The sequence below is a fragment of the Caloenas nicobarica genome, chromosome 1, assembly GCF_036013445.1.
Source record: "Caloenas nicobarica isolate bCalNic1 chromosome 1, bCalNic1.hap1, whole genome shotgun sequence".
NCBI classification, from domain to species: Eukaryota; Metazoa; Chordata; class Aves; order Columbiformes; family Columbidae; genus Caloenas; species Caloenas nicobarica.
In genome coordinates, this window is record NC_088245.1 from 42,315,777 (window position 1) to 42,341,369 (window position 25,593).

General features: G+C 41.5%; 1 protein-coding gene across 1 annotated transcript in view; it reads left to right on the forward strand.

Moving 5' to 3' along the window:
• Positions 1 to 12,988: 12,988 nt before the first annotated feature.
• GUCY2C (guanylate cyclase 2C) overlaps positions 12,989 to 25,593 on the forward strand; it is a 51,343-nt gene continuing 38,738 nt past the window's right edge. Inside the window, exons 1-6 of the mRNA XM_065652254.1 lie at positions 12,989 to 13,199; positions 14,114 to 14,226; positions 15,566 to 15,633; positions 18,527 to 18,742; positions 22,550 to 22,671; positions 23,487 to 23,583. Coding sequence (XP_065508326.1) covers positions 12,989 to 13,199; positions 14,114 to 14,226; positions 15,566 to 15,633; positions 18,527 to 18,742; positions 22,550 to 22,671; positions 23,487 to 23,583 — 827 coding nt within the window. The remainder of the gene's footprint in view (positions 13,200 to 14,113; positions 14,227 to 15,565; positions 15,634 to 18,526; positions 18,743 to 22,549; positions 22,672 to 23,486; positions 23,584 to 25,593) is intronic.

Sequence of the window (25,593 nt, forward strand, 5' to 3'; positions counted from 1 at the left end):
GAGTTGTTGTAAGCTGCCATTTCCCTTTCACACCTTAAACAGTGCATCAGAAGTACTCAATTTCAAATGGAAAGAAAATAATATTTGTTGTAAAGACCTCACAGTAATTTCCAGTACTGCCACAGAATGTTCTGTCTCTGTACAGTAAGATAGGAAAAATGAAGATTTTGGTTTGAGTTGTGTTTAGTATACGGATGCCAAAGGAAACTGAGTAAAGCAGGAGAAACAAAAAGAGCAGAAGCTGTTGCTGATGGAGGTATTGTATCTTCGACAGAAATGCAAGAAAGCAGACAGTACAATTAGACAACATTTTGTAACGTAACAAAATATAATCTTACTACATTGCTTTCTTCCTTTTTTTATATAGATTCTTACACAAGATTGTGCTGTTCTATGAATGAGCATACTGAATATAGCTAAAATATTGACTCAAACAGAAGAAAGCTCTCAGCTGTGCCACTGGTTTCTCCCATTTCCCACCAGTTTCCTGAATTCTTACGTGGTGGGTCCAAAGCTGGGGAATGTGAGAGCCAACAGCCATGCAGTGCCAGTGGGTGAGCTGTGAGCACAAGGACAGTGCCAACTGAGATAAAAAGTACTACCAGCAAAACCAGCTACTCTTTATTTGCAGACAGCATTTTGCGTGGCACCAGTGGTATTCCAGCATCTATCTGCACCATGCGGGGGATTTTCTTGACCAAAAGTTTTTTGATCATGTGGAGCAGGGAGTGCTCAGTGTTCCTGTGCTGCCAGCTCTGTACAGGTCAGGGGGAGCTCAGATGGGAGACATCTTCTAACCTTGACTATGCTTTGGAGGCAAGTCCCCTAAGCACTGCCTGTACACTCTTTCTCCCCACCCCCATTATGTGTAATTTTGTCGCCTCCAAAGAGATGAAAGATATTGTATTCCATAGGTGTTAGCTTCAACTGAGCTTCAACTCACCCGCAACATGAGAACATGGGAACATCTATGATTCTGTTATTGCTCTCTACAACTATCTGAAAGGAGGTTGGAGCAAGGGGAGGTTGGTCTCTTCTCCCAAGTAACAAGCACTAAGATGAGAGGAGATGACCTCAAGTTGTGCCAGGGGAGGTTGAGATTGGATGTTGGGAAAAATTTATTCCCAAAAGGGGTTGTTGGTCATTGAAACAGGCTGCCCAGGGAAGTGGTGGAGCCACCATCCCTGGAGGTGTTTAGATGAGGTTCTTAGGGACATGGTTTAGTGACAGTGTTGGGTTAATGGTTGTACTTGGTGAGCTCAAGGGTCTCTTCCAACCAAAATGATTCCGTGATTCTATGAGAACATGAGAAAGTGATCAGAGGGCTGGAACACCTCTGCTATGAGGACAGGCTGAGAGAGCTGGGGTTGTTCAGCCTGGAGAAGAGAAGGTTCCAGGGAAACCTTATTGTGGCCTTTCAGTACTTAAAAGGGGCCTGTAAGAAAGATGGGGAACAGACTTTTTAGCAGAGCCTGTTACAGTAGGACAAGGCGTAACAGTTTTAAACTAAAGGAGGGCAGATTCAGGCTGGACGTGAGGAAGAAATTTTTTACAATAAGGGTGGTAAAATATTGGCACGTTGCCCAGAGAGGTGGTAGATGTCCCATCCCTGGAGACATTCCAGGCCAGGCTGGACGGGGCTCTGAGCAACCTGATCTAGTTGAAGATGTCCCTGCTCATTGTGGGGTGTTGGACTAAACGACCTTTGAAGGTCCCTTCCAACCCAAACTGTTCTATGATTCTGTAATGTAATGATTTATTCTAACTGGACATAATGATATGGCTTCCAGTTACAAAACTGGAGATATGTTGTATGTAAAGCAAAACTGTAGGTTACATTTAACAGCAAGGATCCTTCTTAGCTGCTTCAGCATGACTCAAATGGAATTCTTGTGGCATGTTCTCAGCAGGCAGAGCTGTGACTCTGTCTGTCAGATCATTCCCTCATAGGTGAGATCTACAGCAGTATTACAGAAAAAGGTGGTGGGTCTGGGTTTGATTTCATGTCCAGCCTTGCCTGCTTATATATTGAGGTGTATACAAAATACGATAGCCCAATTTCTGTTGATTTTCCAGTCTGATCACAAGTAGCTGTCAATCAAAACCATGGACTTTGCCATCAGAAGGGCTGCTAATTATAAATTGCTCAGCTCAACAGGTGGATTGAACACATCATAAAAATTAAGTTATCTCCTGACCTGTGCGTTGTGTGTGAGTAACACAAGTAGGGGGCAAAATGCTAGAGTTTGGCATAATGGCAATTGGTGTGGGCTCTCTGCATACAGGAATGGTCTAAAACCCATTCAGAGCAGCAGGAGTCTCCATTCATATCTAATGTTAACTGGAGCTGGTTGTGTAGGAAGACACATGTAATTTAATCTTGTATTCTCATTAGCATCAAATTGAGCTAAATATTTTTAGCTTGTCTGCTGTAGAAATTATTATTAAGATGCAGACCAAAGTAGGTAGAGGTGTTATAATCTTTTCCTCATTTGAAGTGTCAAGGTGGCACTTCATAAATTAAAGACAAGTCTCTACTACTCTATTAATAATGCTGGAAAACTGCTGCCATTCTTGCCATCACCATTCTATTAGCCACTGGCATTATCTTGGAGGCTGTCACCTGTAAAATGACTGATGATCATGTTTATTCCCACACAGATTTGCTGGGAGAGAGGTAATTGACTTACACTGATAGCAGCAAAAGGGAAGTCATGCACCTGTGACTAAACAGAAAGTTAAGCATCAGAGAGTATAGTCAGTGTTTAAATAAAAATTCAGGGAGTGGAAAGTGAGGTATAAGAAAAGGAGGGCATGGAGGGAAAGGAGAGAAAAAAAGGAGAGAAAGAAAAAACACAAAGTGGGAAAAATACCGATATAACCAAAGCCAGAGGTTAGGAAGTGACCTTTGCATGAGCAACAGTCACATGCTTCAATTTCTGTAACGTCCGAGTAAGATCATGTTCTTTCAGTAATGATGCTTCACCATGTTCTGCCTCTTTTACCTTTGAACATGCATCTGACAACATCTCAAGATAAATTACATGCAAAATTGAGATCAATTAAATGTTCCCCTGCTAAAGATACAAGAACTTATCCCTGAGATGAATAAATGGGAGATGATTCCTTTAAGAGCAAGGAACTTGAAGAATATTTGCTTCTTTCTTATGGAGTCAGCAACATCTGAACCTTAATCTGCCCTAGATAGACCACCCATGATGAGAGAAGGTGAAATACATAAGCTGACCACCTGCAGAGGTGACAGATCATGTGTTCATTTAATGCTCTTGTCAGGTCTCTATAGCCCATCCCAAGAAAGCAAATGACAGTCATGTAGATTTAAGACCCCCAAATAGTGAAAAGAAAAATCACAATTTTTATCTTTAGTTTGGTAGGGAACTGTCATTCTTTCATTTTCACTGCAGTTTATGTTTATGGGTTTGTGGGAACTGCACATTCAGAATTTTCCTGATACTTCTAGTGCCCAACCTGCCACCAAGATTCAGTCAAGTTAATAAAAGCAGTTTAAAAGCTGTTCTTGTATTGGATTTCAGCACCACATTTTGATAAGTTTTTGGAAGTTTATGTATGTAGAACCAAGGAAGGGGAGGTGAGACAATCTGCTGATCCAGCACGAGTCAGTGTCAGAACTGGAAATGCAAGTATATTTAGCTGGATCCACACAAACTTACCCAAGACAGAAAGCCACATCATTGCAAGTGCCACATCCCAGAGAATGGAGCTGTACTCGTCCAGGATATATCTGCACAGTATTCCACTGCCATATGGATTTACAGGGTCAAGTGTGCACTAGCTTGAAGATCTAACTCCATCCCGTCGCACAGTGTAGATCTGTATAATGTTTAATAAAAAGAATTTAAGGAAACTGATGTATATGACCAATACATAAATTATTACGCACTCAAGACACTTACCTTCCTAAGGAAAGCCAGAACAGATGTTTGCACATCACCGATAGCTTGCATGTGTCACTTGACAGAGCTGTATCTTGCTGAGTCTAGAACAGAGGCTGAAAAGAAAAATGTGTCCTGTCCCTCTGGAAACAAAGTCCTTTAGAGAAAGAGTACAAAATCAGCAGTCAAGAGGAAAGACTTCTTACTATTTATTTTGGCAGCATACAAGTTAGATGGATAAATAACATTGACTTCAAAGTATGTATGTGTTGTGAAAGGGTTAAAAGGAATAAGACTTTCTTACCTGAGCTAGCTGTTTATGGTATATTGCATATTTAGCTTCATCTTCTGGTATGTGGCAACATAGGTCAATGGGAAGATGGGGCAGTCACCCAAGCTACTGGTAGTATGATGCAATTCCAGTTACAACTTTTCTTATCCTTGTCTGTGGATTTCCTCTTACTAGATTGGTAACTTCTGATGAGAACAGTCAGTGCTTTGTAGTGTAATTCCACTCTAATTTATGGCAGCAACTCTGAACTCCAAGAACAGACCTAAACTCTTGATAACCCATGGGAATGGCAATATAATGAGGACTTCTACTTTATCAGGTTCTGTACTGGATCAAGATCATACTGTACTATCAGGAACATGCAACATATGACCCACATATTTTCGTGCTGTTTTACAGGCTTGTTTTTTATTAGTAGATAGTGCCAGTGACAAAGAATAATAGTTATAAAATCTTTCTTTATGTTCTTGTGTAATAAATGAGAAAAAACATATTACCGCTGAAAAGCCAACATAGCTGCTATATGACTGCTATGCATGTATACTATAAATCTTTGTTTGTCATTATTTACATTACTCTCTTCTAAATCTGGATAGTAGAAATATTGAAAAAATAATTTAAAAGTCAGAAAATATTATTTCTGTGGGTGATATTCTTAAAAAGTCCTTTTGTAACCCTGTACATGATCTGGGACACATTCAGGAGACATAACAATAAGAGCATGCTAGCTTGAATATCCTCAGGGTGTTCAAAATTATAAAAAACTGTTGCACCAAGGCTGGAGGAGAAAAGGGAGGTGAAAAGTTGGGGGTGAAATCCCCTCCCCATCTTTCCCATAGGTTGGGTGTGATTGCTAATCAATTCTGAGGTATCAATGTCCAAGGTATGGAAATTACAATAATGTTGTATAAAAATGGCAATATAAGCAAACAAGAAGAGCTATCGCCATCTCTTAAGTTGATATGACACAGGACAGCAATATGACAAACCTAATCCTTCACCCAGAGGTGATAAACAGCACTGCAGGGAATACATAAGGCATGTAGGAATTCACATAACACAGCCATGTGGACAAACAAAGCAACATCATGACCAGCAACTTCTTAACTACTATAGTGAATGTGTATTTCAACACGGTCTGGTCAGTTCTGTTATTATCCCAACACCTTGTCCGTCCCACCTGGATCACCAAAAAGGACTGTCATCGTTTAGCTCCAGATCCCTCCCAGCCGGCAACTAAAACGACCTGCGACTCACTCATCCCTCCTCTGCCCACAGTGGAATGGGGAGGAGAATCAGGAAAGAAAAGGTGAAACTTGTGGATTGGAATAAGAACAGTTTAACCAAACAGTGGGGAAAAGAAAAGAAAAGGAAAGAAAAGAAAAGAAAAGAAAAGAAAAGAAAAGAAAAGAAAAGAAAAAAAAGAAAAGAAAAGAAAAGAAAAGAAAAAAAAGAAAAGAAAGGAAAAGAAATGAAAAGAAAAAAAAGAAAAGAAAAGAAAAGAAAAGAAAAGAAAAGGGAAGGAAAGGGAAGGAAAGGAAAAGAAAGGAAAGGAAAAAGAGAAGGGAAGGGAAGGGAAGGGAAGGGAAGGGAAGAGAAGACAAGAGGAGAAAAGAAAAGAAAAGAAAAGAAAAGAAAAGAAAAGAAAAGAAAAGAAAAGAAAAGAAAAGAAAAGAAAAGAAAAGGGAAGGAAAGGGAAGGAAAGGAAAAGAAAGGAAAGGAAAAGAAAGGAAAGGAAAAAGAGAAGGGAAGGGAAGGGAAGGGAAGAGAAGAGAAGAGAAGAGGAGAAAAGAAAAGAAAAGAAAAGAAAAGAAAGGAAAAGAAAAGAAAAGAAAAGAAAAGAAAAGAAAGTAAAGAAAAGAAAAAGAGAAAAGAACCCAAACAAATAAACAATAACAACAACAATAATGTAAGAATATTCAAAGTGATGGACACACAGCACAATGTCTCACCACTTGGCAATCCTGACACTGCAGTTCATGTCTTCTGAAGCAGCCATTGTGATTCCTGACTGCAGCCCGTGCCAAAACCTGCCCCCCATCCCAGACAGTGGCTCATTCCCAAAACGCAATAGCACCTAACCACATGGCCCAGAGAGAACGAAGGGCACCCCGGACCTCCCTCCCTCCAGCAGTGAGAAAGAGGGAGACTGCTCACCTGGCCAGCCCCCCTTTTATAACTGAGCATGACTTTATATGGCATTGAAGACCCCTTTGACTAGTTTTGGTCCAGCTGTCCTGGCTGTGTCATTCTCCCAGCTGCCTGTGGAAATGGACCCTATCTCAGCTGACCCAGCATGTTCTGCCCCTTATTCTACACCATTTATGTCATGCTTAGGTCTTAGGCTTACCAATAAATTTCAATGAATTACTACCGTCATTCATATATATATACACACGTGTATACACACAGATATTACTCAGTCCATGATATCATCTCATCCCTCTAAAATGTTCATTGAATCCACTTAGTCCATGACTTTCGGTTCCATCTGTCAAGATGTTCTCCCAGGGCAAGAAAAATGGACTGTCATGTTGGAGCATTGCGTTGTTGCATACTGCATGTGGAACTCATAGCTTGGTTCGTGCCCAGGGTTTGCATATTAAAGATGTCGACATCGACGAGGTGGGTGGATGCCAGTTGTTGAAGCGAGCTCTGGTTCCATCTTTGCTGCACTTTGTTCAGTTTTATGGAATTTCGTTTTTCTCACTTCTGTGTGTCAGTCTCACTTCTGTGCCTGGCAAAATGATGGAGAAGATTGTTCTGGGAGATACTGAAAAACACCTGAAAGATGACACAGTGATTGGTCTCAGCCAGCACGGGTTCATGAAGAGAAAGTCTTGCTTAACAGACTTAATTTCTTTCTACCACAAGGTTACCCACCTAGTTGACCAAGGGAAGCCAGTCAACGTGATCTTTTTTGGATTTCAGTAAAGCCTTTGATACTGTCTCTCACAGTACCCTCCTTGACAAAATGTCCAGCATACATCTGGATAAACATATAATGCAGCGGATGAGCAATTGGCTGATGGGTTGGGCTCAAAGGGTTCTAGTAAATGGGGTTATGTCAGGCTGGTGACCAGTCACTAGCGGGGCTCTGCAGGGATCTGTCTTAGGGCCAGCACTCTTTAATGTCTTCATAAATTACTTGAATGCAGGACTTGATGGAATACTACGTTTGCCAATGACAGAAAACTGGGAGGAGCTCTTGACACTCTTGAGGGCAGAGAGGCCCTACAGAGGCATCTGGACAAATTAGGGAGCTGGGCAATCACCAACCATACTAAGTTTAACTAGGGCAAGTGCCAGATTTTGCACCTGGGACACAGCAACCCTGGCTGTACATACAGACTGGGGGATGAGATGCTGGAAAGCAACTCTGCAGAGAGGGTTTTGGGGGTTCTGGTCGACAGCAAGTTGAACATGAGCCAACAGTGTCCCTGGCAGCCAAAGGGCCACCCGTGTCCTGGGTGCATCCAGCCCAGCACTGCCAGCCGGGCAGGGAGGGGATTGTCCCGCTCTGCTCTGCACTGGTGCGGCCTCACCTGGAGCACTGGGTGCAGGTCTGGGTGATACAGGATAAAAAGGATATAAAGCTACTGGAGAGTGTCCAGAGGAGGGCTACGAAGTTGGTGAAGGGTTTGGAGAGGAAGCCACATGAGGAGTGGCTGAAGTCACTGGGTTTGTTCAGCCTGGAGGAGACTGAGAGGAGACCTCATGGTGGCTGCATCTTCCTCACAAGGGGATGAGGGGGGGCAGGCGCTGAGCTCTTCTCTCTGGTGACCAATGACAGAACTCAAGGGCATGTCAGGAAGATGTGCCAGGGGAGGTTTAGGTTGCACATTAGGAAAAGGTTCTTCCCCCAGAAGGTGGTGGAGCACTGGAACAGGCTCCCCAGGGAGGTGTCACAGCCCCAAGCCTGGCAGTGTTCAAGAAGAGACTGGACAAGCCCTCAGACACATGGTGTGAACAACTTTATTCAAAAACATTAGCCACTGAAACCAAGGAATTTTTTTAAAGTGATAATCAAATACATAAATGCATCTGCTGTTCTTTTTATTTACATATATTTTCTTTTGTGTGCATGTGTTTTCTCTTCACATTTCCCAATTGTGCGGTTCTAGAGGCTTGCAGCATCTCTTTTATGTTAATGGAACCTCAGATTTTTGTGCACTATCAAAGTTTCTTGTTCTGGAGAAAATAAAAATAATGTGCGATTTTGAAACTCATAGATTGATCATAACAACCACAATTAAATTACACTGAGAAAATAAATAATTGTAGCAAATATATATAAAAATTTCCATTTTGAAGGACACTCAAAATATTTTATTCTGTAAAATAAGACAATTGTATCACAATGCATGCTTCTTTACAAAATAGTTGCTGGAAAAATGCTACATGGGTTATCTTTGGCACCAAAATATTAAAGATGAGCTGACAATATGGCTATATTGTCTTCATGCTTAGTAGGACTATTGCTGTCAACTTTCACAACAGCATTTTGACTGTTGGCAGCTGATACTTTCATGTAACTGTGGTTCTTCAGAGCTTCCTGAGATTTTCGTATCTTCTTTCCATTTTCTCCTCTCTGAGTGGTCAAATGAAAGTAATAATTTGTAATTAAGTAAAAATGAAATTAGGCTACATGCCAGTGAAAAGATCCCTAAAATGAACATGGCAAATGTATTGGAGATAACACAGTGCTTCATTCTGAATACGGCCGCAGTTTTATAATATGAGCTGGGTAGGCAAAGAGACACTATGATGTCCAGGTTGGCCTATTATTCCCCTTTTTCAGGACTCTTGGACTCTGTACAAAATAAAGAAGCTATTGAAAGGAGGAAAGCCCTGTCACATGGACCATTAAAAGAGGACTTGAAAATGTTCTGTAGAGCATGATCTTACATAGGCTGGGAGGCTTAGAGGAAAAACTCTTTGGGGTTTTTTGCTTCTCCGGTTTCTTTTTCTCTGAGTGTCTTTGAATATTCCAGAAGACTGGGAGAGCAAATCAGAGTAGTTTTAGATCAGGAAGTCAGTGTTGATTATCTGTTTCAAACACACCCTATAACATCTAATTGTTTATTATCCAATAAAACAGAGAGCAAAACAAACAAATAGTGCTGTAGAATCAAGCACTAAAAATCACTTTTCACTAAAACCAATAATGCAGTTCTCCTGTGAGTTAATTTGAGTTGGTATTTCTAATCTAACACAGATTATAAGAATACACAGAGAGACCTATCATGGTGTTTTGTATCTATGCAATATATGCACAGGTATTATTGTTGTTGGCGAGGGACTGAATTTTATCCTCAGGCAAATAAATACAGGGCCTGCCTATCTGCATCTTAATTGTCCCTGTGCTTCTGAAGGCAGAATAAGTGATAAACTACAGGGTTTGTATTCAGTGATTCAAGGGCAAACCTCCATTGACTGTTAATAATGCCAGGATTACAAAGGTTAGGTACTCATCTGATGTACACCTAAGAATTGATTTTTTTGTAGATACTTGCACATAGTGAAGATATTTAATGATGGCATCTTTTTTTTTTTACTTTCTGACAAGAACATAACAGTAGTTGTTCCCTAAAAGCCACAGCTAGAAAAAATGCACCGGGGACGTCAGATATAGTTGCTTAGCACCTTATTCCTCAGAAGGTGATTAAATCTTGACTCTTTTAATAGAGAAACAGTAGTTCTAGAAGATGTGCTTTAAAGACGTTTTGGGATAAATTCTGTGGCTTATCCTGGAGGTGTCAGGAGAGGTTACCTTAGGCAGGATATTCCTGGTGTTTGAGCAAGAGGCTTTGCTTCATGTCATCACATTGTTTCAGAAGACGGCAGTCTCATTTACATTGCCTTCAGGATGCTACCATTACTTGTAGTTCTGTTGTAAGACAGGATTTCCAATTAAAGCTGCAATTGCCTGTAGAAGTCAAAAAGCTTTTTTTTTTCTTTTCTCTCACACATAATTTGAACTGTATCCCTCACTGACCAATCTTTGAAGTGCAAGAGCTGGCTCACAATTGGAGAAAAATTACTGAGATAGTGGTAGCAGTGCCCTGAAGAGATACAGAAGATTTTGGAGAGTATTTGGCTGGTTTGTGTCACTGGTAACCTCTTGGTTTTATAGACTGCTAGATTAGATATTACAAAAGAACTAGATGAAGTTGGCTGGGATCCTTGGGAGCTCAGTTTCATTCTGCAGCCAGGGCACTATGAATGGACTGGCATTGGTGTCTCACTTCATCTATTCCCCAGGACTAAAGATCTTTCAGGCACAGGCAGCGACATACGCAAATATATAGATTTTTTTTTTTGCTTTTGCTTGTGGCAGGCCCATCAAGTTTTGTGCTTTTCACATATGACTCACTCATCTACTTTTTCTTCTCTCCACCCTCACAATCTTCTGTAGTCTCAGTAACCCTCACCTTTACAGCATGGTGTCACAGCTTTTCTTTATCTCTCTTACACCATGAAGCAGATGTTACTGCTCAGTCTGCCAGGCAACTGCATCTGATGTGCAAAGCCCCAAGGTACAAGGGAAAGTGTGGCTGGTGTTCAGCCGGTTCCAGGGAGCGCTGGCTTCACATCGGCTGCAGCCTCCTGCAGTACTCTCTCCTGCTCCATATCACCTGATGCTCAAGGTGTGCTTCCATCATGGGGCTTGACACTGAGAGGCTACACACACCTGGCAATTAAAAAGCTGAGAGCTCAACGACTCATTTGTAACATCTTCTGGCTGGGGACTCTCTGTGGCACCGTGAAAGCAGAGGGCAAGGGAGAAAGTAAAAAGAAATGCTATACTAAGGCTGTAGCTGATTTTACTTTTGTTTTTAAAGGACATTTCTGAGCTGCTGTGAAAACCAAATAAATACATGAATAGATATAAAACCAGGGAGACCTCAGTGCCATCACATACTCCCTGTGTGACCAGTAGTGTAAAATACTCAGTTCTACTTGCGTTATTCATGCTGGCTAACTTTCTGTCAGGCTAAGAAGAGTATAAAAATGCAAATCTTGCTCTGCTGAAGTTAATGACAAATCTCTTATTGACTTATATGGGATAAGTTTCAAGGACTTTGTAAATGCCTGTAAAAAGGGGCAGTGATAAGCAGATGATCTCAGCACAAAAAGCTATATTCCATTCTCAGTCTGTGGCTCTAGCCAGCCATGCTTGTCCAGATGTTTACATGACAGACTGCTAATTTAGTATTATTGTATTACTAATTACAAATGCTAGATTAGATATGCTGAGGTGTTCAAGGTCTGCTCTTAAATGCTGGCTCATGGTCTCCTCTGTTGTATGGTACAAGAAAGATTCAAGCAATAATGATTTGTTATTAAAAAAAGATCATGTAAAAAGTCTATGCAAATATGTTTGAGGTGTATTCAATGCCTTCTAAAAACAGGCTTTGAAAGAAAACATGGAATTGCAGCTCTGCTTTATACCAAAAGCATTGTTACTTACACTGTTGCTGATTATTTTCTTTGTTTGCCTTAAAATTATTTCAGGAAGATAATAGAAGTAATTTGATTTATTATCTGACAACCCAATTCCAGGTTTCAGCAGGAAAACAGAAGCTGCTGTAGGTATGCACAAACACCCCACATTCAGAACAGTCACACTCAGTACTTCATTTAAATTTGCCTGTTGATTCCTTTTACCTTGCAGTTCTCCTTTGTGCCCAGACTTATCCATAAGGCTTGTGGGTTTTTTGTTTTCCCTTCATTCTACCTACCTTCCCTGAGACCATGCTTAGGAAAAATACTCAGGAAAGCCCAAGAGCCCTAGCCAGGAACAATACCGTAGTATCCTTTAAGGTGTACCTTTCAGCAATGTCATTTATAATTATTATTGGTCCCAAAAGTCTGAGATGTGGCCTTCAGTTTTGCTAATCCTTACGTGATGCAAGAGGTTGCATCACATGAAGTATGAGTATGTTGTGCCCCAGTTCGAGGAACCATCTGACAAGGTGGGAATGGGCAACGAGACCTGTGCTGCATGGGAGCAGTGTGTCTGGAGCAGACCTGTGGCGCTTTGGTGCTCAGTGCTGGATGAGTACAAGAGGACAAGCTTTGCACTGACTCTACTCTGTAAGTATAATAGAAACAAAGGATTTGGCCTGGAGGACTGCAAGTCAGACATTTTTGTCAACACAAAAGGTGTTTTAATGGTAAAAGCTAAAGGAATGAAATTGATAACTTATCACAGAAGAAAATATACCCTTGATTTATGATGCCAGCCAGCAGAGATCGTGTGGCAATGTAACCAGAGATGTAGGGCAATGCAAACATGAAGTAACCATCTGTTTTCCTTTAGGCTTTAATGGACCTCGTATTTTATTTCCATTTTAAAGAGTTGTCTTTACAGTCCATTCGTTCCCTCCCTTTCCTTCTCTCTGCTCATCCCTGTGATGAAAAGTTAGTGCCCTTATCAGGTAAGGTTTCAGGTAATGCTTCAGTTTTATAGCCTCAGCCTTTCCATGAGCAAACATTCACAGCGACCTTTAGCCTCTCTCCTCTCCTGAGCTTTGCTGTTGCTAGTTTTCCACAAACAGAAGTGCCACCTAGAACGCTGGAGAGGCGGGCAGAAGTGAAGGCTGGGAGGGGGACAGGGAAGTGCCTGAGAGAAGTATCCTACAGCCTGTCTTTGAATCTACGGCGTGGAGATCTCTTTTGTCTTATACAGGAAGAAAAACGATGCAGAGTATCTGAAAGTAAGAAGGGCTGGAAGAAAAAAAGAAAGATCCGCACAATGGGTTTAAACTGAGCAATAATGAAGACACGGATGCTGGGTCAGGCCCTTTGGCCATTGTTTTTCTTGCTCCAGCTGCTGCAGCAAGTTGTTTCAAATGAGTGCGGAAAAGACAATTATGTGATCAATGTGATGCTCATGAATTACTCAGACTTCCTATCGGATATTGATAGTTTGAAATTAGCTGTGAACCAAGCCTTAAAAATGGTGCAAAATGAATTCCAGGCAGCAGGTAAGGCAATGGGTCTTGGTTATCCCTCTCTTGTCGTGATTTCTTGTCAGACTTTGTGCCACAGCTTTCTACTCATCTGACCTTCAGGAAACTGCTCCTCAGACAGGCTCCTTGCCTGTCTGTTCCATTTACGTAGATCTTACAGAAATAGTGACCTACCTCTGTAAAAACAGAAGTGCTCTACAGATGGGCAGAACCATATTTGCTTTCATGCTGTTCGGGCAGACTCTTCCTGCAGGATTTTCTGGAGATATTCAGTTGGGATTGGGAACATGGGATTTGCTGAACTGGATCAGACACGACCAGTGATCCACCTAGTTCAGTAACTGGGGTGCTCTCGCTTCCTTTCCTGGCTGGATTAGCCTCTGCTTTCAGAAAATACTTTTTCTTCTGACCCCATCTGTTGATTGCATTATGACTTGAAGTGTGAAGAATCTGCAGCCCATATGTTTTTCCCTCGTTTAGAGTCAGTGCAGATGTTGGTTTTATTTATTTTGATATCTTACCTCTCCTTTCAATATCACAATCTACTGTCACTCTCTAGGATTATCACAGGAAAAAGAGGCTCCAAAGAAATTATACGTATTCCCTTTCTGCCCTCTAGTTGAAGAGATTTCGCCCAATTTTATTGGAAAGTGAGCCTTAAAAAGTGTCTCTAATAATGGCCAACACTAAAAGTACTTTGTACTGAAAGTAGTTACACTCAGCAGAAGACAGCGGTCCACACTTGAGCAAATTTTACAGTTTTATATTAAGTGGTAGGCATTAGGTAGTAGGTGGACTTTCTAGCAGCTTTGTGGTGGGAGACATCCTAGCATAAGACCGCTCAGACCCATGTCAGAAGAAGAGGAGCACAGTGTATTAGTAGTTACCTGTAACTCATGATGCTGTTTACTTTTATGTTTGTATTACAGGAGAAAGTGTTACAGTCAATGCCACCTTCCACAGCTTTACCTCATCACTCTATCCCTCACAGGGCTGTCGTACCAGCACCTGTGAAGGTGTGGAGCTCATCAAGGAAATTTATGTGAGTAGCAGGCTTCTTTAAGTTGATTTCCTAAGAAGACGGGACTTTTTTCTTTCTGCATGTGTGTGCACACATGTCTCTCTGTCTTCCCTTATTAACGTTGATCCTGTTGTTCAGTTCCAAACAAATTTGACAAGGAAGTGAAGTTTTCAAAGACAGGATGCACCTATAGGTTTTGAGAAGACAAGTAGGCAAATACTGGAGAGAGATTCTGCGAATGCTTCCCAGAGGCTGTCTTTAGACATTTGGTGGCAGAGCTGGCTAAAGCAGCCTCCGACTTCAGGCTGCTTTTCTTACATTGAAGTAGTATTATCCCCCCGCCTCCCCCTTTTTTTTTTTTTCCCAATATCTGCCGATCTTTTTGTGTGGCCACACAGCCAAGGAAATCCGTTAAAAAAACTCACAACACCAACCAACAAAAACCAAAACAACAACAACAACCAACCAAAAAAACCCACAAACACACAGCCCAAGCATAGCAAAAAAGGTTAATTTCCAACTGGATCGAACCCTGATCTGGTTCACCATCAGTTTATCACAAATATGCAAAGGAGGGAGCTGTACAAAGATGGTAAAGCACAGCCAGAGAGATTATTAGGCTGGCACTGATACCAAAGAAACACGTGTGGAACTATGCCCAGAGTGCAAAGATGAAGTATTCACTTCTTACTAGAAATCGCCGAAGTCACATGAGAGAAACTACGTGAGTATCCAATATGGGGAAAATCTTCAGTTAGAACTGGTGCCTTACAAGAAGCTGTGTTTCGGTGAATTTTCTCATGTCAAGTAATTGTCACTTCTGAGTAAATCTTTGTCAATCCAGTGTGAATTCTCAAATCTACCAAGGTATGAACACATTGTTAAGAAATTGTCCCTCATGACACACAGTGCCTCATTTGGTGGTCAAGGAAGGATTTTTCTTTCATACAAGCTTCATATGTACATAACTATTCCTTTTCTAACACACAGTATCTTGTAATTCCAATCCCTCTGTCTTTTGCAAATGCAAGCACTGCTGGGCTGTGTAATTTCATAAGTGCTATTATAACGATTGCAACAATTTAATCCTAACTTGCTGTCTGTCTCTTAATGAAGGTCATTCTCACAGGCACTATTCTGTCCTCTGCCTTTTCTTAGCTCTCTTGTGATTCCTCCCTCATTCACTCTAGGTTTGTTCTTTCAACCTTTCTATAGCTCTTTTGCTACTCTGTTCTTGCTTTTGCTGGTTTAATTCTGTGACTCCTTCTAAAATCCCAAAGTTTTCTTAATTTTCCCATTCTCCTTTCTCTGCCAGTCCTCTGCACTGGCCCCACTACTGACCATTTCTGATCCCTTGCAGGATACTGGCTCACTTGGCTGTGTTGTCATAGGACCTGCTTGCACTTATGCCACCTACCAAATGGTCTCGTAAGTACCACCTCTTGCCCCGAATATTGTGGTGTTAAAGATATCGACTGCTGAACAAAGTTGTTTTGTGTACAGCAAGCCAGCAGAGACGTTGGGATTTAGGATACATCAGAAACCTTGAGGTCTACAGTAAAACTCTCATGTGTAGCCACTATATTTGGTAGGGAGAAGAAAATCCCCTTCCAAAGCCCATTGATGAAATCCCACTATTAGCAGGGAAACTTTCTGATTGATGACCGTAACCTGATTGATTGATTGATTAAGGGCTCAAAAGACTTAACTCTGCAGCAACTGAAGCAGGAAAGAGATGTTAGCTTGAGGCATGTAGACATTGCAGTACTGCAGCAACAGGGGTCCTTCTGCAGGGGGTGTTCAGTCACTGAGCGGGGCCTGAGTTACATGTGTCAAGAGAAGATTCAAAAACCTCAACCACCTTCAGTAAAGATCGTTTAGATAGGGAGCAGCCAGTTTCATCCTAACTCTCCTGAAGAATGAATTTCTCTACTACTGTATTATATACGATCCTGTAAATTCTATTCTATGCTATATTATACATCAATATGTTCATTCTTAGATATTAGGAAAAATGTAAGTTGAATTTGCAGACTTCCAGCATAAATCAGTTAACTCCCCCCATCAGTCATGGTATACAAATCCATATTGTTACCCGTGTGAATCACTTCCCTCTTTAAAACTTGGAAGCCTTTTGGTTTCATTGAGAGGTACTGGAAAGATTGAGACACTTTTACTTCAAGCTTTATCTGCCTTTAGCTCTATACTTATCTTTGAGTGGGATGACTTAAAGTGAAAACAATGTTACTGGTGAAATCACGTGATTGATTTATAGAAAAATCAAGATAATAAGTCTTACATATATATAGGACCACGGTAAAATATTATGCAATATACCCTATTTTATTCATTGTGCCTCCTACCTTTATGTTTGCTTTTCTGTCTGCTGGATATGGAGCTGCCCAGAATGATGCCAAAGTCTCTTCCTCGGACTCTGACACAGTCAAACCAGTAAAAAGTATGAGCAGCAGAAGTTTATGCAAAACAATGAAGAATGCTGACAAACAGGCAGCTGTTTTTTGCCTGTGGTGCAATAGTTTTGCAAATCAGAACAAGTTTCTTGCTTTGCAGCACTTTGTGTGAGGAGAGTGCTGTGGGGAGGACAGGAGTGCAGGGCCTGCAGTGGTCTGGCTGCTGCCTACGCTCTCTAGGTTTCATCTTTGGCTTGTCTAGTGGACATTAAGTGACTCTGGGTGCTAACTGTAAGAGCTCTAGAAGCACAACAGCTGCTGGGATGTTGCGGCAGAACAGTGGAAGTAACAAGTGTGGTTTAGGCTTAGACCAGCTGTCTACCTCCAGCTTCTTCGCCACCTGTAATTCAAGAAATCGTTTGGCAATTATTAATGGGATGAAATTTAAGAAGTCAAATTGATGGATTCTGCACCTAAGACAGAGTAACGCCAGGCACAAATATAAATTGGGAGAGGAGTGCCTGGAGAGCAGCCTTGCAGAAAGGGATCTGAGGATGCTGGCTGACAGCAGGGTCTGGCAGCCAGGAGGGCAACCCGCATCCGGCGGGGGTCAAACACAGAACAACCAGCTGGCCAAAAGAAGGGATTGTTGCACTGTTCAATGTTGGTGCAGTCTCACCTTGAGCACTGCGTGCAGTTCTGGGCCCCACAATTTCAGAAGGATGTTAAAGTCCTTGAATGGGTCCAGAGGAAGGCAACAAAGCTGGTGAAAGGGCTGGAAGGTATGTTCTATGAGGAGCGGCTGAGGATTTTGTGCTTTTCTAGTTTGGAGAAAAGGAGGCTGAGGGACAACGTTATTCCTAAGGAGGGTACATGGGGAGGGAGGTGCTGAGCTTTTCTCCCTGGTACTCGGTGGCAGGACACATGGAGATGGTTCAAAGCTGAGCCAGGGGAGGTTTATACTTGACATTAGGAAGCATTTATTTACTGCGAGGTGGGTCAAATGCTGGAACAGGCTTCCTAGAGAGGTGGTCAATGTGGTTGGACTTGACGATCATTGTAGGTCCCTTCATCTATTCTATTCTATTCTATTCTATTTTATTCTAAAGTCGGCCAGAAAAATGTCAATTTCATTAGTGACATACTCTCCCTGACAATACTTACTACATCATCTCTGTCTGTTTCTGTTGCAACAAATATAAACCCTGTAATTTGGTAAGTGGACTTTACCCGGAAAATAATTTTTTTTCCACAATAATGCCGACAACTCTAAATGGCCCTGTCATAGAAAAATACCATACAAGAAACAAAATACTTTAAGTCTAGTCTGATAAGATTGCAGCATCTAGGAAAATACTTATTGTCTCTGTGGATAAAAAGTAACTTTGTTTTACAAATTCTGTACCAGTGGAAGATTGGCTTAGTTTTACTTCCTGACTGCTGTTATTGTACAGCTCTTAAAATATGGCGTAGTTAAACTAAAAGACTTTTCCTTTGAGTTGTAGGAATAAAGCTTTTTTGATGGCAAAAAGCTGTCACCCTCCAGCACTGCCTCAACAAAAAGATCAAATCAATCCGATGTTAATGGCAGCTGGGGAGCAGAATTGGATGGGTCCTTAAGCCTTTGGATTCCTGTCACAGCCCTTGGGCTGAAATGGTGCATGGTACCCAAACTGGGGATTTGGGGGCAGTGAGAGAAGGTACCTGGACCAGGCTCAACAGGGCTTTTCAGTGCCAATAGTGACTCGAAATATGCTTGTGTTTCTGAGGAGCCTCCTGCTTCAGGCCCAAAGTGCTGTTAAACTAATGCATGGCACAAGAGGAGAGGGAACTGAGGATGGAAATCATGTGGTAGCTGCCTTGGTGCAACAACAATCCATTCAGACTTGTCCTCTTGTCTCTCCCTTCAGAGATGAAACAATACTGAGCCTGCCTCTGATCTCTGTAGGGAGTTTTGGACTGTCCTGTGACTACAAAGTACACCTAACCCGCCTTCTGACCCCAGCCAGGAAAGTGAATGATTTCTTCTATTATTTTTGGAAAGAAACTCGCCTGCCATTCAAAACCAAAACCTGGGAATCTGCCTACATTTACAAGAGGACCAACAACTCGGAGGCATGCCTCTGGTAAGATCTGGATCCACCTCTGACCTGGCTGTTGATAAACTCTACCTCCATCCTTGGACATTGTTCTTACAAGCTCTCCTTTGAGTCCTACATTTTGGGAGGTGCCTTATGGCTACCAAGGAAGGAGAGAAGGAAAAGATGAATTCTGCCCTTTAGCTGTACTACATATCTGAATGTTGTGCTGAATCTACTTTTAGGTGTTCTCAAGTCTCGGCTTTTCCCATGGGCAGCATGGCCCACATGTTGTCCCTGCTGGAAATACCTGTTTACTACATCCTTGATGTAAATAGTGTGACATGAGACACTCCTCCATTGGGCTTTCCATAGGTACCTTTTTAGTTCAGGGATCTTATCAAGCTCTTGTAATGTTTCTCCACATTAATGGCTTCAATCTGTGGGAGCTATTGTTACTCCAAAACATTTCCAAAGTTCAAACTGTATCTTTCTTTGAACAAAATTCCCCCCAACGATTGCAGAGTTTAAGCTGTGCCCTCACCGGTTTGAAGCAGAGGAGACAGTTTTCACTTTGTGACCTGAAACATCAGCCTGTGCTTGGTTCTCAAGAATGCTGGGTTTTCTCCTTGACTAAAATCAAAGGCTGTTTTTAGTAAAATAGATTGATATTTATCATTACTCTTCTATTATTGACTCACATAATTTTCAGTTTGTGAGTGTTTCTATGCTCCTTTTTTTTTAAATTTTGGGACATAAAATGCTGATTAATGAATTAAAAATGATCATGTTTCTCCTACTACTTTTGTAAATGTAGCTCAAAGGGAGCCAAGAATTCGTGGAAATAACTATTATTTATCTTTCCAATTCATAATGTAAGGAACTTGCAGACTTGGGAAACAGGAGAGGTGCCTGAGGACTGGAGGAAAGCAAATGACACTCCGGTCTTCAAAAAGGGCAAGAAGGAGGACTCGGGTAACTATAGACTGGTCAGCCTCACCTCCATCCCTGGGAAAGTGATGGAACAATTTATCCTTGGTGCCATCTCAAAGCATATCAAGGATAAGAGGGTCATTAAGGGCAGTCAACATGGCTTCACCAAGGGGAAATCATGCTTGACCAACCTCATAGACTTTTATGAAGGCATAGCCAGGTGGCTAGATGACAGCAAAGTGGAGGATGTGGTCTATCTTGATTTCAGTAAAGCATTTGACACCGTCTCCCACAACATCCTCACAGCAAAACTGAGGAAGTGTGGACTGGATGATCGGGTAGTGAGGTGGACCGCAAACTGGCTGAAGGAGAGAAGCCAGAGAGTCGTGGTCAATGGGGCAGAGTCTGGTTGGAGGCCTGTATCTAGTGGAGTGCCTCAAGGGTCAGTTCTGGGACCAATACTATTCAATATATTCATCAATGACTTGGATGAGGGAATAGAGAGCACTGTCAGCAAGTTTGCTGATGACACCAAGCTGGGAGGAGTGGCTGACACGCCAGAAGGCTGTGCTGCCATCCAGTGAGACCTGGACAGGCTGGAGAGTTGGGCGGGGAAAAATTTAATGAAATATAACAAGAGAAAGTGTAGAGTCTTACATGTGGGCAGGAACAACCCCAGCTTCCAGTATAGGTTGGGGAATGACCTATTAGAGAGCAGTGTAGGGGAAAGGGACCTGGGGGTCCTGGTGGACAGCAGGATGACCATGAGCCAGCACTGTGCCCTTGTGGCCAAGAAGGCCAATGGCATCCTGGGGTGCATTAGAAGGGGGGTGGTTAGTAGGTCAAGAGAGGTTCTCCTTCCCCTCTACTCTGCCCTGGTGAGACCGCATCTGGAATATCATGTCCAGTTCTGGGCCCCTCCGTTCAAGAAGGACAGGGAACTGCTGGAGAGAGTCCAGCGCAGGGCAACAAAGATGATTAAGGGAGTGGAGCATCTCCCGTATGAGGAAAGGCTGAGGGAGCTGGGTCTCTTTAGCTTGGAGAAGAGAAGGCTGAGGGGTGACCTCATTCATGTTTATAAATATATGAAGGGTGGGTGTCATGAGGATGGAGCCAGGCTCTTCTCAGTGACAACCAATGATAACACAAGGGGCAATGGATACAAACTGGAACACAGGAGGTTCCACTTAAATTTGAGAAGAAACTTCTTCACAGTAAGGGTGCCAGAGCCTGGAACAGGCTGCCCGGGGAGGTTGTGGAGTCTCCTTCTCTGCAGATATTCAAACCCCGCCTGGACGCCTTCCTGTGTAACCTCACCTAGGTGTTCCTGCCCTGGCAGGGGGATTGGACTAGATGATCTTTTGAGGTCCCTTCCAATCCTAACATTCTTTGCTTCTGTGAAAATTTATGACTGTATTGGCTTCAGAGTGATATAAGCATCTACTTACAAAATATTTTGTATAAAGTTTTTTTTTCTGAATTAGGGAGCCTAAAAACTGGTCTCCAATTCACTGTTTTGTAGATATTTACGGACTTTTATTGTTTCTTCCTTCTTTTTTTTGGTATAGACAGCAACTTGGTCAATTATGTAATTGGTATGATTACCTCTCTGATGCTTTGAAACATCAGTGCACTTTTGCTTATCTCATACTATAATCGCTATTTCTACATGTTTGCAACTATAATTGCTGTTACACTACACACACTTCAGCTAAATCCCTGTAAGCCTGGAGGTTTCATACCTTTCAGGGAAGTCAATGTACGTAAGTTATCTCCCAAGTGTTTCTTACCTTGTCTTTATTAATACTTCTGCGCAGCATCTTCTTTATGACTTCAGAATTGTTCAAGCTAATTTTCTTTATTGTTGAATTAACAAAAAAAAAAAATTTTGTATCTCTGCCCATTTTTCATCCTAATGTAGTTGTAAAAATGCACCTCATTCTGCTTTAATAGTAACTGTCAGCTTGAAAATTTTTGACCTGTCTAATTTAAAAAATCAATTTTTGCTAAGCGTGAGTTTTACTGCACGGGCTAATTGTTTTCCCCATGTATGCATAAAAATAGGTGAATACTGACAGTGACAGCAAAATCAGATTATGTCTCAACTATGCATATGTTCCTTTAAATTAATGGTTAATGATTCTGTTCCTGAAAAAAAAAAATGGAAAGCAAAATATTTAGTAGTTTATAGGACTGGGATCTCAGTGCTCCTAGATCAAAACTTAAGCCGTTTGAAAACAAAGAGATTTCTTTTGGTTTTCCCTCTGCATTAACTTTTTTTCAGACAGAATGTCTCTTCTCAAACATAGCATGTTGAGGCAAGAATAGGATACAGGAGATGTCTGCTTTTGCTTAATCTTTTAGCTAGCTTTTACTTGTATTTTTTTGCTGTCCTCATTTTTCCCCTTCAAGTTTTAACTAACTCAGTATTGGGTTTTTTTGTTGCTACTTTCCTTCCTTCGCTTCTCTCACAGTCAGGGTACATGTGTGTTTTTATCTCAGTTCTTCCTGCAGTTCCCATTTACTCCTTTGAACCTTCATAGGTGTCTTCTGAGATTACCATTGATGTCTTAAAACAGAAGAGCTACCTGGCTCTGCCTCCCAATTAGTCTTACTTACTGTAATTTCTCCATATCCCTCATTTCTTTTCTTAATTGTCAATGCCTTATTACATCATTGTATTCTCCAAACCCATCCTTTGTATGACCAGGCTCAAATACCTTTGGGTGACTTTCCCAACAGTTTTAAGTCTTTCATGCCCTGTACCGCTTTTCTGTCTTCTATTGCCGCAGAAAAAAATGTTCCATACCGCCTTACAAACACTCTTGTGTCCTGGCAACATTTGATCTTGCATTTTGGTTTATTTAGGAAAATATGAGGAGTTAGCAATTTTCTGACAGTATTTGTGCTCCCTTGTGTCAGGTACATGAATGCACTAGATGCTGGAATCACAGAGTTTTCCGAAAAACTGAAGTTCAAGGAGACTTTAAGGACCCCAGAGCAGCTTAAAAGTACTGTGAAAGATCCAAACCGGAAAAGCAATGGTAAGGGGGGGTTGAGGGTGCACTCGCCTCCACAGGTAAGTTGCTTTTCCCAGGAAGTCAGACCTACCCCTTAGTTACATTTTAGGGACAGTATTTCCACATAAATGATGGAGAAACACAGATATACCATTTCACATGGATGCAAACATAAAATGGCACAAAGTTCCTAGATTTGTCTCTCCATGCCCATAACACATGGAGGAACATCCTGGTTCCAGGGAGCTTTTGGAGTGAATTATCCTATCTAGGCACAAGCTCCGTTTTGCGAAAGATTCAGAAATCCAGGAATCACAACTCCTCCTAAGAAGAGCCTTAGATAACACAAGAATGCTTAGTTCTCTACCATCTCTGTGTTTGCAGCCCTGGTACATATATGGGACTCAATTGTGCCATCAAGGGGCACTTCTTCTGGAAGTGATCCACCTAAACTAGAAAAATGGATGAGTAAATAAATAAAAATCTTCTAAGACTAAGCACCTGGTATCAGCAGACCAAGTGAGTGCAAGAGTTCTAAGTAAGCCAATTAAACTGTTAATTGAATGCCACTTAACTTACAAGAGTTCATATTCTGTAGTCCATATTACATCAGAACTGCTAATGCTTATTTGAGTGAAAGAATGGCAATGCTTTGGTGCAATCAGGCAGAAAAGTTTGCAGGTATTAAGGCACCTTTTATCACTTTCCTTCAAATATCCTGGTCTCACTACAGAGTTGCGTAGCTCCATGCCTGGGTCCCAGCACAGCAGGAGCAAGCAAATGTTCTCTTCTTGTCTGTGCCTTTGACCAACTTGTTTCCATTTTTGCCCAATCTGTAGTGATCATCATGTGTGGCTCTACAGCTGACGTCAGCACAGACCTAGGGATGGGGGAAGTGGATAACGACATTGTCATCATCCTGATAGATCTCTTCAAGTAAAGTATCACCTTTGCTTTTCCTCTTTTCTCTGCAGTTTGCTGAAGGATGGAGATAATGGAAATAGTCTGAGTGGAATTGTTTTGTTGAAGAAATGCTCTCTCACAAAATTTTTTTTGTTGCCATTTTTCCTTATGTCATGCCATTTTTCTAAGATACTTGGCACATCCTCTACAACATCCCCTTTAGTTCACATAACATTTTTCTAAGGCAGTGACAGAGCAAGTAATGTTAACATCATCCTGTGGACTCCTCAGTGCAGGAAGCCATAAGATAACCATGGAGTCTAGAGTCAGAATGGTCATGAGTTTTTCATATGAGATATTGTACATTTTTCATATGCCCCACCCAACCAGACAGTTATGTAAATGTGGCTTGCAGTATATTTTTCCAAGCTCTGTTTATTCCATTTTAAAATGATTCAGAAGAGTTGTACAACTGTCTCTTCCACTTTGTAGCTCTTCTACTTTATAACTGTCTTTTCTACATCTTTGTAACTACATAAATCCAACTTTTCAGAGACATTTCCTAGTATAGTTTTTCTTAGTTTTATTTTTGTGTTGCTCAGTTTTTGTCTTTAATTACTAATTACAAAAATCGTTATAGATGAGGACTGATATCAGCTGGGCTTATCAACGGTAGCCTCAAAAGATTTGTCTGTATATGAGAACTGAGAGCTGATCTCTGACTCTAAGCGTAAGTGACATAGCACAGCTCACATCCATGCAGCTAAGTGTAGATGCCCAAAATGCTTTTTGGATATGCCTCTGGTCACCATAGCAAGACTAGGAGAAAGCTTGTGGGCCTAGATGAAAACCACGCCTGGGACTGTGCTGGCAGCTTAATGGTATGGATGATCACAGGGCAAATGTGTGTGCCTGTGTCTCAATGTTACGTATTTTACTGTTGATGTAGCAAAAGAATCTATGAGCTTCCAGGGCCTGTGGGACCTCCCAGCCCTCGTGTCTAAAGCTGCCCTTGACCAGGCAGGGCTGAGGCACTTTGGATTAATGACTTCAGTCATTTAACCTTTGGATTCAAACTGGAGCCTGTGGTTCAAGTACCAACGGGATTTTCTCTGTCCTGTACACTTTCAAGTTCACCATATATATTTTTCAGCAGTGCCTCTAAGAGCTTTAGACTTTACACTGCTTTAGCCAGTCACTAGGAATCCCCAGTTGCTTTTCCTGAGGCAGCTGGCCACATTTCCTCTTTTTTGCAAATGTACAATGGGACTACATATGTGAATGCTTTTACTTACTGGTGTTGCATGTATAATTGTTGCCTCACAATAAGTGAGGGCGATTAGGGGCTTCTCTGCTGTGATATGCATCCTTCTAACATACCTAGCTGGCTCAGCCCATTTCATATGCTGTCCTCTTTAAATTTACTACATACCCTTGATTTTGCTGAATATCCCAAACCATGCTCTTCTTCTTAAACCAGAAACGAAATACAGACATATGTTAGATCCAAACTTGAGCTGTAGAATAACACAGTAGGCAAGGTCTTGTGCTTCTCCAGGAATCTAGTCCCTCAGACAAAGTGATTGATTTAAATTTTCTTCAGCTCTGAGCCCTCTGGCAGCCAAGACACAAACACAGTGTTTAAGACTTCCTCAGGGGAGGTGGGATGTTGTAGTATTAGTCAGTCTGGTGGAGCCTAATGAGGTTTCCTTTTAACCTGGCTAGTTCAGTCCAAGCCTGAATGAAAAGCACTTTGAAATTCTTCAGGGTGAAAAACGCAATATAAAAGTCAGAAGATTCAGGGAAAGGCAGGGATAGGGCTCTAGTGTCAGGATCCCATCTGATGGCCATGGAGCAGAGCCTGTGGTCTCCAAAAATTCTTAATACAGTACTGAGTGAAAAGAAAAAAGAATGATAAAACATAAATAATGAGAGAAGGCTCATACTTTTTTTTTAAAAATTAATCTAGCTATAGCAATGACAGATGCTGCCACTTGACACTGATATCTATTGCTAAATTCCTCTATAACAGGGGTGTAAAAT